The following is a 12,691-nucleotide window of genomic DNA, read 5'->3' as shown; positions in this document are numbered from 1 at the left end:
GAAGAAGGAGAGCATATATTGAGTTTTAAAAAATGGCTGTTTCTGCCACAATTCAGTGTTCCCAACAAAATAAAAACTTGGATTTATATTCTTTAAAAGAAAATATCCTCTGTGGCACAATGCTGAATACATGACAGGGTACTGTGCTAAGTAATTTTTTTAAATGAACAGTAAGAAGCCAGTAAATATTTATTGAGTGATTACAGCTCCTTTGTTTCTGAAAATGTGGCTCACAGTATTAATGATCTAAAAAGGAGTAAGATGAACACAGAGAAACTAATGATTCAGGATTCATTGTTGTGAGGTTCAAGAAACATTTATTTTGAGGAAGTGGAGGTAAATATTCGATGAAGTAACTACATTGTCCCAGATACATAGATAAGATAGATAAAATATATGTGATATATGATATATAGACATTTTTATTACAAGATATGTACTGTTAGAGTTGGTAGTATACCAGCTTTGGTTCCCTGCAGTCTAATTTTTGGGCCTCTTGGTAAACAAGTACTTAAAACTGTTACTCCAGTTTGCAAACCTTTAATAATTAGAGACAAGGCAGGTTAACTTTAATAATTTGTATGCATGCAAGATGTGATTCTTCTTTTTCATAAATCACACATGGTTTTTAGCTTTCTGCTGCAAAAGTAACTAGTTCGTTAAAAAGTTAGTGAAAAGAGAAAGTAGGAGACATTGTGTTCAGAAGATCGTGTTTAAAAACAACAATTAGTATGGCATCTATATCTTAGCAGGAAACTCAGAATTAAGTCTGAGCCCGACCTTAACCCATGACCAGTGGAATCTAAGTGTGTTTATTTTTACAATAGCCTTAATTTGGGGCTTGCAAGTTTTTTGGTTTGTTTTCACATTCAATTTAGAGACCCTGAAGCAGTATTTTAATGATAGGAATTAAGCTATGTATAACTTTCATGGCTTGAAGATCAGCAAATTCTGTTTTTTCTTGGTTATAATGTTATCTTACCCAGAAATGTGTGATCTTTGTGTCTAACAATGCACTTAAAAAAAAAAACAAAACAAAAAATTCCCTTGCTGCAATGCTGGAATTCTAACAGAACTTTACTCATCTTCTCTCTCCTCCCCGATTTTTAAAAACATGTTCTCTTGGAAACGTTGCCTTGAATTACACAAAATACAAGCAGTTACTGGAAATGTTTTCTGCACAGTTCTCTTCATGTATATCAATTTCAATTTGTTTTTCACTTTTTAGATTTTTTTCTTAATTTTGCTGATAATCGCACTTCATAATCATATCAACTTTGAAGTTCTGTTGAATTTTTATTGCTCTCAGCTGTATCAGATCCTACTTTTTGATGAGTTATTTCATATAGTAAGTTTGTTGCATGAATGGTGAAACAGTGAACACAGGAACAAGAAAAGAAAGCAAAATGGGTCAAACTTAGGTTGAGTTTTATCTCCAGTTTAACCATGCTCCCTTAAATGGAAATGCTAATATGCTTTTTTTTCTTTTTTCTGTGACAGTTCATATGTTTTTACTAGAAAGAAGAGGAGTTACTGAAAACAGTAGTTAATATCAAAGTCATAAGCCATCTATAATCAGCCTTAGAATGCCTACAGATGTATATACATTTTCAAAACACTTATACTCTGCTTTTCTGAAGCCAAACTTCTCTTGGCTCATTCTTACTTTTAGTACTTGTGTGCTGGAAATTAGAAAACTCAGATGCCCTACACAATGTAGGACTATACAATTGTGCTAGGCATGTATTTGTAATTTTTTAACTCTTTGTTCTGCCCGCCTTGGCCTCCCAAAGTGCTGGGATTACAGGGGTGAGCCACCGCACCCAGCCACCATGCTTTTTAAGGGCAAAAACTGTACATCTTCTTTAGCATGCACCTGTCACTTGCAAATAAATGTCTAATGCTCTGGTCACTTCAAAGGGAGAAGAGGAGGCTGCTTTAAGCAGGCAAGGCTCTAGGGCTTGGCCCTGCTTCAGTCAGAATCTTTCTTCTACATGTTGATAGTTCCTTTCTTCTACAAGTAGAAAATTCCCGGGATGAGAATTTTGATGGGAAAAAGAGTTTATTGCCTTTAAAAAAAAAAAGTTTGAAAATGTTGTTTAGTGGATAGATACTTTCAGTATCTTGTGACATTATCTAGTCTAGCCCCCATCATTTTGCAGGACTGGAAACTGAAACACAGAAAGGATAGATAGTCTTGTCCAGATGATACAGCTATTTAGTGGCAGAATTAGAATTAAAATCCCTTGTCTTGACTGCTTGATCAGTATTCTTTATAGTATGCTACAGCATATGTGTTATAGAAACCTAAGAGTTTTCCAAGATCACTGCATAGTGCCTGACAATGGTAGACACTCTGTAAATGTGTATTCCATTAATGAATAAATGATTCTAAGATGGTGTGTAATTATGTCTAAGCCAACTTCAAATAAAAACTATAATTTTTCATCATCTCAATGAAATATTGGCCTCTTAGAAACCCTGAATTTGACCTGTTCTAGGACTAAGCCAGTTGTTATATATAACAGATTGTTCTTTGTTAATTTTAGGATCACCTGCTGTTACCAGCTACCACCCATAACAAGACCACAAGACCAAAAATGTCAATTGTGTTACCAGCAATAAACATAAATGGTAAGTTGAAATTCTGGTTTATGAACAACATGAGATTTCTTTGTTTAACCAAGATTCTCTTCATTAGTTCAAAGACATTTAAAATGTTCAGTTAAATTAGTATATATCCATACATTATTTCTGAAACATTTCTCCACTGTTTTCACAAAAATATTATTTTTAAAATCCATTATTCTTTTTTTAAAAATCACTACATCCCTAAAAGAAAAAGTATCTCTCTTTTACTTACAGAATTGGAAAAGCTAGCATCTTGACTCCTCTACAGACTTGCATCTGGGACCTTTCTAGTCATAAATGTAGTGTAAGAAGCCACTGCTGTGTTCTGACAGTGAATTTGTAAATCAGATTTTTGGAACTCAAAGCAGTTTCCTGTGTTACCTAAATGTTGATATCATCCTAGACCTTGCCACAGAAGCCTGGCTTATTTATGTTTAGTTGATAATACTGACGAGTTTGATATTGATAGTATTACTGTTGTATTTTGTTCTATTACTAGCACTGGACATTAAGCAAAATACAAATAATAATATAATGCACAGATGTTAAGGCATAGTATACCAGCCTATAGTTTAGAAGGAAAAAAAGACAAGCCCAAAAATCACTGTACTCCAAAGAGAAAGTCACATAAGTAATATGTGAGGTACTAAGAAATCTAATGAAGCAGATATTACTTCCAGCTTGATTCTTCATGGAGAAGAGAAATAACTCACTCCCATTACCAGCTATGGATTATAAATGAGCACAGTGTGTGTTATTGACTCATTGCTTTCTCTGACACATCATATTGAAAATCAGAGAGTTGGCCATCTTTTTCAAGTTCGTGTATCTCACATAATGGAGGTACTAGTACATTTTCTGTCTGGTAGCAAAAACCTCATAGTATATGAAGAAGACGAAAACGAAAAGCCCTTTGAACTAACCTGCAGTTGAACCAGTTCCCATTTTGATTGATAAATAATAATTAAACCTTCAAATACAATTATAAAACGAAACACTAGAATTTTGGGGAGATTCCAGATAAGTTTCAATAAAATTTAGTCTTTAGGGGAAAAGTAATATTCATCATACATTTGAAGACCATAGAGGACTATAGAATTTCATGAGCTGTATATAGACAGTTTATTAGAAATGCTTAGGAAGTAACTTTATAGACATAAACATAAATGGGTTTTTTGTTAAAGCATAAAAAATTACAATATTTACTTAGCCCTACAAAGACATTCAGAACAAGTTTAAGAAAAATGATAACATTGAGAAGAACATCTCTTTCTTCAATAAAGACATACCTCTCAAGTTACTCATGGAATAATTGTATTACTACCTGAAGAAGAATATATTCCAAAGTGCATTTTATTACATTCCAAAGAATGTATTTAGGAAGTCTCACTTATTCTCAACCTGTAGGTACCTAAGTTTCTCTGCCTAAACTATAATAGACTAAAGGGTCAGCTTATGCTCAGAAAGGCTGTTTTCTGAGTTTTATCAAGGCAGAATTCACTGAATTTTGTTCTTCTGATATTGGGTTCTTATGCAAGAGAATTCCTGGTCTTATTTTATAACAGTGAGCTATCTATTTATATTAAGCCAAAGCCAACAAGATGCTGTTTGACTATGTTTATCTTGGCAAGGTGACTGATTTTTGAAGAGGAGCCTTTCATGGATTTGGAAAATCTAGTCATTAGAGGAACATTGTCTTTTTAATCTGTTTCAGACTCCTTGTAAATAGTCTTTTTTAAAAAAACTTCCCTTTTTAGGATAAGCTCCTATTAAAAAATTAAGATTCAAATTCAAGAAATATTGATTGAATATATACCATGTTTCAAGTACCTTGCTACATCCTCAGCCTTTTCTCTGAACAGTCTCTTTACTTCTTAAATTAGAGCCTGATTTTTTCCCCTTCCTCATGTACCTCAAAGTCTGCAGCAGGGTCGGTGGTATCCTTGCTTCCCACTACAACTTTCAAATTATTTCTCCTTCTTTCTCCTTCAGTCCCCTTAACATCTTGCAAATCTGTCACATCACACTTTACTCCTCTTACCCTTATTTGTTGCTGTCATCTACTCCACTGACGACTCTTCCACTGCCTCTGTCATCCTGCTGTCTAACTTCAGCATCCGCATAGAGGAGTCATTAGTACTCTAGCCTTTTTGGATCCAGTCATCTTTTATTCTGCGCCACCTCAGCCTCCCATCCACATGGTCATAATCTAGACCTTATCATCGTCAATAGCAGCACTCCCTTTGAAATCTCCTTTTCAGGTATCCCACTCTTGACTGTTACTTACTCTCTTACTTTAAAACTCACACTCCAACTACTCTCTTACCTCACAAGTCTAAAGTCCTTTGACCCTGCCACTTCTTTTCTGTGCCCATCACATCCTTAATGGCCATACATTCCTCCTTACCCAGCTTAAATTCCATGGTCCTGTACTGTCACCACTCTCTTGTGAACACCCCTTACTTCCTGGCTCCTTTCTTCTTAGGTTCCACTTTCTTGGAAAAACTGCTCTCTAGGTAAACCCGGCTCTCCTCTCTATGCCTGGTCTCAAGCAGCTGAAAATTGCTAGAAAGTATCGTTCAGTGAGAACAAGTAGATTCACTTCAAATTTATGACCATTAATTTCAAAGGGATATTTAATATTGCCAGTCATTGCTAGTAAAATCACTTTCCCTCTCTGAAAAAAAGAATTTCTCACCTCCTGTTGTCGAAACTCCAACATCCTCTCTCCCCACCCCATCAGCTGATGAACTCACCAAATACTACACTGAGAAAACAGATGTCATCATGCAAGAACTACGTCATGTTTCCACTACCACCGGCCCAGCTGCATCTACACCCACAAACTCTGCCTTCCCTCTTGTTGCACTGAAAGAAAAGTCTCTTCCATTGGGTTCTAAATCCCTGCTTTGCTACTTGCTAGATATGTATCATTGGGCAAGTTAATTAACTTTTCTGTACCTCAGCTTCCTCATCTGTAAGATAAGATATTAGTAATACCTTCTTCTAAGAGTTGATGTGAAATGAATAAAAAAGCTTTAAATAGTGCCTATTTTGGGGTTAGCTGCTGTTTTACTGCAATAATCATCATTGCCATTGTGCTTAAAACATCATCGCCAACTTCTAAGGTAATTTCTTCCTTTTGGACCCTGACTCCTAGCACCTCTCACAATACTCAAAGACTTTACTCTGCATTTATACCATTCCTCTTTTATACAGTTCCTTCTTCTCTACTGGGTCATTCCCATCAGCATACAAATGTCCTTTTTTTTTTTTTTTTTTCCTCAAGGGAGGGACTCCCTCTGTTTCCCAGGCTGAGGTACAGCAGCGTGACCCATGGCTCACTCCAGCCTCCACCTCCTGGGCTCAAGCAGTTGTCCCACCTCAGCCTCCCGAGTAGCTCCTGAACACAGGCACATTCCACTCCCAGCTAATTTTTAAATTATTTGTAGAGACAGAGTCTCCCTGTGTTGCCCAGGCTGGTCTTGAACTCCTAGAGTCAAGTGATCCTCCTGCCTCAGCCTCCCAAGGTGCTAGGATTACAGACATGAGCCACTGCACGGAGCCCAAAATGTCTTAATATTACTGTTACCTCTGGTATAGGGAGACTTCTTTGACTTCACATCGTATTTCTCTGTTACACTTTAGAGCAGAACTATCAAAAGACTCACTCACACTCACTGCTTCTACTTCCTTACCTCCGATTTTGTCTTCTTTTCACCCTTACCAAGCTTTTGCCATTTCACTCCATAAAATGCCATTGCCCTTCCACTCCACTGAAATGCTCTTGCAAAGGGAAGTCAGTGACAAATATCTCGCAAAGTCAAAGGTCATGTCTCCGTTGTCATCTTACTTGACCTCTTACATAGCTAATAGTTAGCTGTGTAAAATACCGTTAGTATTTATATAGGGAATCCTTTCCCCATTTCTTGTTTTTGTCAGGTTTGTCAAAGATCAGATGGTTGTAGGTAAAATACTTAGTATTTTACACAGCTAACTATTCCCTCTTTTTTTTAGTCCACCCAATTCTTATTTTTTTTCTTCTTTTTAATTATTATACTTTAAGTTCTAGGATGTATGTGCACAACGTGCAGGTTTGTTACATATGTATGCATGTACCATGTTGGTGTGCTGCACCCATTAACTCATCATTTACATTAGGTATATCTCCTAATGCTATCCATTCCCCTCCCTCCATCCCACGACAAGCCCCAGTGTGTGATATTCCCCTTCCTGTGTCCAAGTGTTCTCATTGTTCAATTCCCACCTATGAGTGAGAACATGCGGTGTTTGGTTTTCTGTTCTTGCAATAGTTTGCTGAGAATGATGGTTTCCAGCTGCATCCATGTCCCTGCAAAGGACATGAACTCATCCTTTTTTATGGCTGCATAGTATTCCATGGTGTATATGTGCCACATTTTCTTAATGCAGTCTGTCATTGATGGACATTTGGGTTGGTTCCAAGTCTTTGCTATTGTGAATAGTGCTGCAATAAACATATATGTGCATGTGATTTTATAGCAGCATGATTTATAATCCTTTGGGTATATACCCAGTAATGGGATGGCTGGGTCAAATGGTATTTCTAGTTCTAGATCCTTGAGGAATTGCCCCACTATCTTCCACAATGGTTGAACTAGTTTACAGTCCCAACAGTGTAAAAGTGTTGCTGTTTCTCACATCCTCTCCAGCACCTGTTGTTTCCTGACTTTTTAATGATCGCCATTCTAACTGGTGTGAGATGGTATCTCGTTGTGGTTTTGATTTGCATTTCTCTGATGGCGAGTGATGATGAGCATTTTGTCATGTGTCTGTTGGCTGCATAAATGTCTTCTTTTGAGAAGTGTCTGTTCATATCCTATGCCCACTTTTTGATGGAGTTGATTTTTTCTTGTAAATTTGTTTAAGTTCTTTGTAGATTCTGGATATTATCCCTTTGTCAGATGGGTAGATTGTAAAAAATTTCTCCCGTTCTGTAGGTTGCCTATTCACTCTGATGGTAGTTTCTTTTGCTGTGCAGAAGCTCTTTAGTTTAATTAGATCCCATTTGTCAATTTTGGCTTTTGTTGCCATTGCTTTTGGTGTTTTACACATGAAGTCCTTGCCCATGCCTGTGTCCTGAGTGGTATTGCCTAGGTTTTCTTTTAGGGTTTTTATGGTTTTAGGTCTAACATTTAAGTCTCTAATCCATCTTGAATTAATTTTTGTATAAGGTGTAAGGAAGGGATCCAGTTTCAGCTTTCTACATAGGGCTAGCCAGTTTTCCCAGCACCATTTATTAAATAGGGAATCCTTTCCCCATTTCTTGTTTCTCTCAGGTTTGTCAAAGATCAGACGGATATAGATATGTGGTATTATTTCTGAAGGCTCTGTTCTGTTCCATTGGTCACTATCTCTGTTTTGGTACCAGTACCATGCTGTTTTGGTTACTGTAGCCTTGTAGTATAGTTTGAAGTCAGGTAGTGTGATGCCTCCAGCTTTGTTCTTTTGGCTTAGGGTTGACTTGGCAATGCAGGCTCTTTTTTGGTTCCATATGAACTTTAAAGTAGTTTTTTCCAATTCTGTGAAGAAAGTCATTGGTAGTTGATGGGGATGGCATTGAATCTATAAATTACCTTGGGCAGCATGGCCATTTTCACAATATTGATTCTTCCTATCCATGGGCATGGAATGTTCTTCCATTTGTTTGTGTCCTCTTTTATTTCGTTGAGCAGTGATTTGTAGTTCTTCTTGAAGAAGTCCTTCACATCCCTTGTAAGTTGAATTCCTAGGTATTTTATTTTCTTTGAAGCAATTGTGAATGAGAGTTCACTCATGATTTGGCTCTCTGTCTGTTATTGGTGTATAGGAATGCTTGTGATTTTTGCACATTGATTTTGTATCCTGAGACTTTGCTGAAGTTGCTTATCAGCTCAAGGAGATTTTGGGCTGAGACAATGGGGTTTTCTAAATATATGATCATGTCATCTGCAAACAGGGACAATTTGACTTCCTCTTTTCCTAATTGAATACCCTTTATTTCTTTCTCCTGCCTGATTGCCCTGGCCAGAACTTCCAACACTATGTTGAATAGGAGTGGTGAGAGAGGGCATCCCTGTCTTGTGCCAGTTTTTCAGGGGAATGCTTCCAGTTTTTGCCCATTCAGTATGATATTGGCTGTGTGTTTGTCATAAATAGCTCTTATTATTTTGAAATATGTCCCATCAATACCTAATTTATTGAGAGATTTTAGCATGAAGGGGTGTTGAATTTTGTCAAAGGCCTTTTCTGCAGCTATTGAGATAATCATGTGGTTTTTGTCTTTGGTTCTGCTATAATGCTGGATTATGTTTATTGATTTGCATATGTTGAACCAGCCATGCATCCCAGGGATGAAGCCCACTTGATCATGGTGAATAAGCTTTTGGATGTGCTGCTGGAGTCGGTTTGCCAGTATTTTATGGAAGATTTTTGCATTGATGTTCATCAGGGATATCGTTTTTATTTTTATTTTTATTTTTTTGAGACAGAGTCTTGCTGTGTCACCCAGGTTGGAGTGCAGTGGCACGATCTTGGCTCACTACAAGCTCCGCCTCCCAAGTTCACGCCATTCTCCTGCCTCAGCCTCCCGAGTAGCTGGGACTAGAGGTGCCCGCCACCATGTCCAGCTAATTTTTGTATTTTTAGTAGAGACGGGATTTCACCATGTTAGCCAGGATGGTTTCGATCTCCTGACCTTGTGATCCGCCCGCCTTGGCCTCCCAAAATGCTGGCATTACAGGCGTGAGCCACCACGCCCAGCCTTTATACACAATGTTTAACAATTTTGCTCATGAAACAAAGTTAATATACATTGAACCATCAGAAAATAAAGGTGTCAGGTGTGGATTTTCCACTTGCATCATCAGGTCAACACTCAAAAGGTTTTAGATTTTGGAGGAATTTGCATTTCAGATTTTTGGATTAGGGATACTCAACTTTTATTCTCTTTATTTTTTTGTAGATAATGCCTCAAGAAAGTAATTCATACCATTTACACAACCACTATATAGCAGAGCCAAGATTTACATACATTGTATAAAATATCTTCCAATTAATTAAATTGTTAATTCAATATTAAAGACAGATGTGCAAGGATTGAAAATATTTGGGACTCTAAAATTTAAAATAGGTTTTATACCACTTCATTCCTACACTATAAGGTTGTACAGATTCATTGGGAACAGTATAACATAATAAAGTCATTTGAATTTGATAGGTATGTTTGTTGAATAAAAGAATTTAAGTAAGGTAAATGTTATTTGGTGATTACTTTGTGACCACTTGAAAATATTTTACTAGTTTAATAATATTTTATGTGATTAATAATAGTTGGCAAGCACAGATTAGTCTAATCTTTGCAAGCGTAATTAAAACATATCCTAGGCTACTTTTCTACCACATTGAGATTTGGAGTTCAGAGTGAACTGAAATTATTAGCCTCCTTTTCAGCAATCGTTCTATAAATAAAACTGTGCAAAAAGTTGTCCTATAGGAAACTATAATTCTATAGGATTCTTCAAGACCCAGAGATAAATTTCTTTGGCTTATTAAACTTATGGATTTGACAAATTATATTATAATTATATAATGTATAATCTGAAGAGTTTAAGTTATATAGGCACAAAAAGTTTGAATACCTATTTATTGAAAGAGCAGAGACATTGTGAGGATATCCCCAATACGAGAGTTGTTCATTCTGAGCATATAAGGGTTTGAGAAAGTTGAATAAAATACATTTTCTGTCATTTCTGAGTTTAAAAGTTACATATAACTTGGAAACAAAAATGAGTTGTGGATGATCCCTCTCTCTGACTCAAGTGGAGCTTGTAAAATTTTGGAGAGGGTGGGAAAGGACAGAAAGTGAAGACAGAAATTCAGATTTTATTGAGCAACTGGTTTATGTAATACGCTGGATGGGGATATTTGTAAGATGAATTTGATTTTCCAATTTGAGCACAGTAAAGTACATTTCCAGGTCAATGTCTGTTCTTAAACTGTAATGTATTATGATTATACTTTGTGGTTTTGAGCCATGGAAAAAAGTTTCAGAAATCGCTAAAGAGAGTAGGATATGGGTGTGAAATTAATGCCATTTAGAAATCACCAGTCACATCATCTGTGTTCTCCATATCAGTTTTATTTTTGTAATTTGTTGTTTTTTACTTTGCATTCTGTTTATTATTTAAATTCCTTTGTTTCATAAGACAGTTGAAAACAGATTAGTGAAGCTGCAAGAAAAAGTCTTTTTTTGTCTGAGGAAGTTGTCACACAGGAGATTATTGAAATAAAAATACAATGCTAGGTATGCTTTTGAAAAGGCATTTTTAAAAAATGATTGCATGGTTGGTGGAACAGTGGATGATGGATTAAAAGCTACTGATTTTTTTTTTAAAGGATTTTGAAAGTTCTACTAGTAGTTACTGTAAGCTAACATTTCCTACTTTTAAATTATTTCTACTTATGTTGTAGTAAAACTACTCATTTCCTTTCTGCACTCGTGATAAGTAATTGAACAAGATAGAGCATAGAAGAGGGGTTTTTTGGTTTGATTTTTTAGTGATAGATATATTTGTTTTTTTAGTGGTAGATAAATTGTGTAGATATCTTTCATAAGGGAATGAATTCTATGAACAAGCCATCAGCAGATATGTTTCGTAATTTGACCAACATGTTCCTTGATTTGTTTTTACTGTTTCCGTTCCCATCTGTGTGCCTTGTACCTGTTCGTGTGGTACATGTGTAATAAAAATAACTGTTTATACCTGTTACTTGAATTAAGGGCCCACGTAGATGAACAAATGACTACCAGGCTAAACTGTAATTATATTTAATCTCAAAGTAATTTCCACACATATGAAGAAAATCTAGAACAGCTCAATAACAATGGTGGCAAATGCTAGTGCCAGCACATGCCACACATTTTTAGTTGGAGAGGTCGTAACAGAAGGGCAGGATGCAAACCAACCAAATAAATGTGATGGTTTTAAAAATAAAAGAATGTTCATATAACTGCTTTTGATGATCACAGTTTTCTGGACACGGCTATCCCAAGGCAAATATATTTGGAAACTGTCCTATTAATTCTGCTCAAGCAGCCTGGTTGCCTAAGCAGGTTGAGAGTTTTTCCTTTCACTCTTCTCAATTTATTTCTCCTTAAAGGCCTGCAGGTTGTCTATTAAAAAAAAAGTATTATCTACCTTGCATTTTCATTGTAATTAATTTCATTTCAATTTCATATAATTGCATCCAGACAGTTGAGTGTTCTCTTAAAACTATGTTTTAATTTAAAAAAAATACATAATCATAGTTCTGTTTCTGTCTCTGTCTTATTTTTTTTATTTATTTTTTTATTTTTTGAGACAGAGTCTCACTCTGTTGCCCTGGCTGGAGTACAGTGGCGCGGTCTCAGCTCACTGCAACCTCTGCCTCCCAGGTTCACGCCATTCTCCTGCCTCAGCATCCCAAGTAGCTGGGACTACAGGCACCTGTCACCACGCCTGGCTAATTTTTTATATTTTTAGTAGAGACGGGGTTTCACCGTGTTAGCCAGGATGGTCTTGATCTCCTGACCTCGTGATCCGCCTGCCTCAGCCTCCCAAAGTGCTGGGATTACAGGCATGGGCCGCCGCACCCGGCCTTTTTTTTCTTTTTTTTTAAGAGACAGGATCTTGTCATATTCCCCAGGCTAAACCTGAGCTCCTGGACTCAAGTGATCCTCCCACCTCAGCCCTCTAAGTAGCTGGGACTGTAGGCATGTGCCACTGCGCCCAGCTTTAGTTCTCTGACTTTTGGCTCATTACTAAAACTAGTAGTAAAATTCCCATACTAAGAATTTCTACTGAGGAAAGGAGAAACATCACACTATTCACCTGAAAAAATAATTTTTTTCTCTCAAAATGTATATACAGATCCACTAATTATGTGCAACTGGCAAGTAAAAGATGAGAGTTCACATTTACTCTACTAACTTCAATAGGTACTACCTTTGTAGAGACCTGAGGCCTGAACTGATTCGGCAGTTTTCTACAGAGAAGGCAAT

At 36.6% G+C, this 12,691-nt stretch overlaps 1 protein-coding gene across 5 annotated transcripts in view; it reads left to right on the top strand.

The window, feature by feature from the left end:
• LOC105498227 (activating transcription factor 6) overlaps positions 1 to 12,691 on the top strand; it is a 243,691-nt gene that overhangs the window by 147,281 nt on the left and 83,719 nt on the right. For all 5 annotated transcript variants that reach the window (XM_011770213.2, XM_024798090.2, XM_071082106.1 and 2 more), the window contains one exon: positions 2,550 to 2,634. In XM_011770213.2, coding sequence (XP_011768515.2) covers positions 2,550 to 2,634 — 85 coding nt within the window. The remainder of the gene's footprint in view (positions 1 to 2,549; positions 2,635 to 12,691) is intronic.

Source organism: Macaca nemestrina, chromosome 1, assembly GCF_043159975.1.
Source record: "Macaca nemestrina isolate mMacNem1 chromosome 1, mMacNem.hap1, whole genome shotgun sequence".
NCBI lineage: Eukaryota > Metazoa > Chordata > Mammalia > Primates > Cercopithecidae > Macaca > Macaca nemestrina.
Note: the sequence above shows the minus strand (reverse complement) of the source record. Positions and strands in the feature narration are given on the sequence as shown.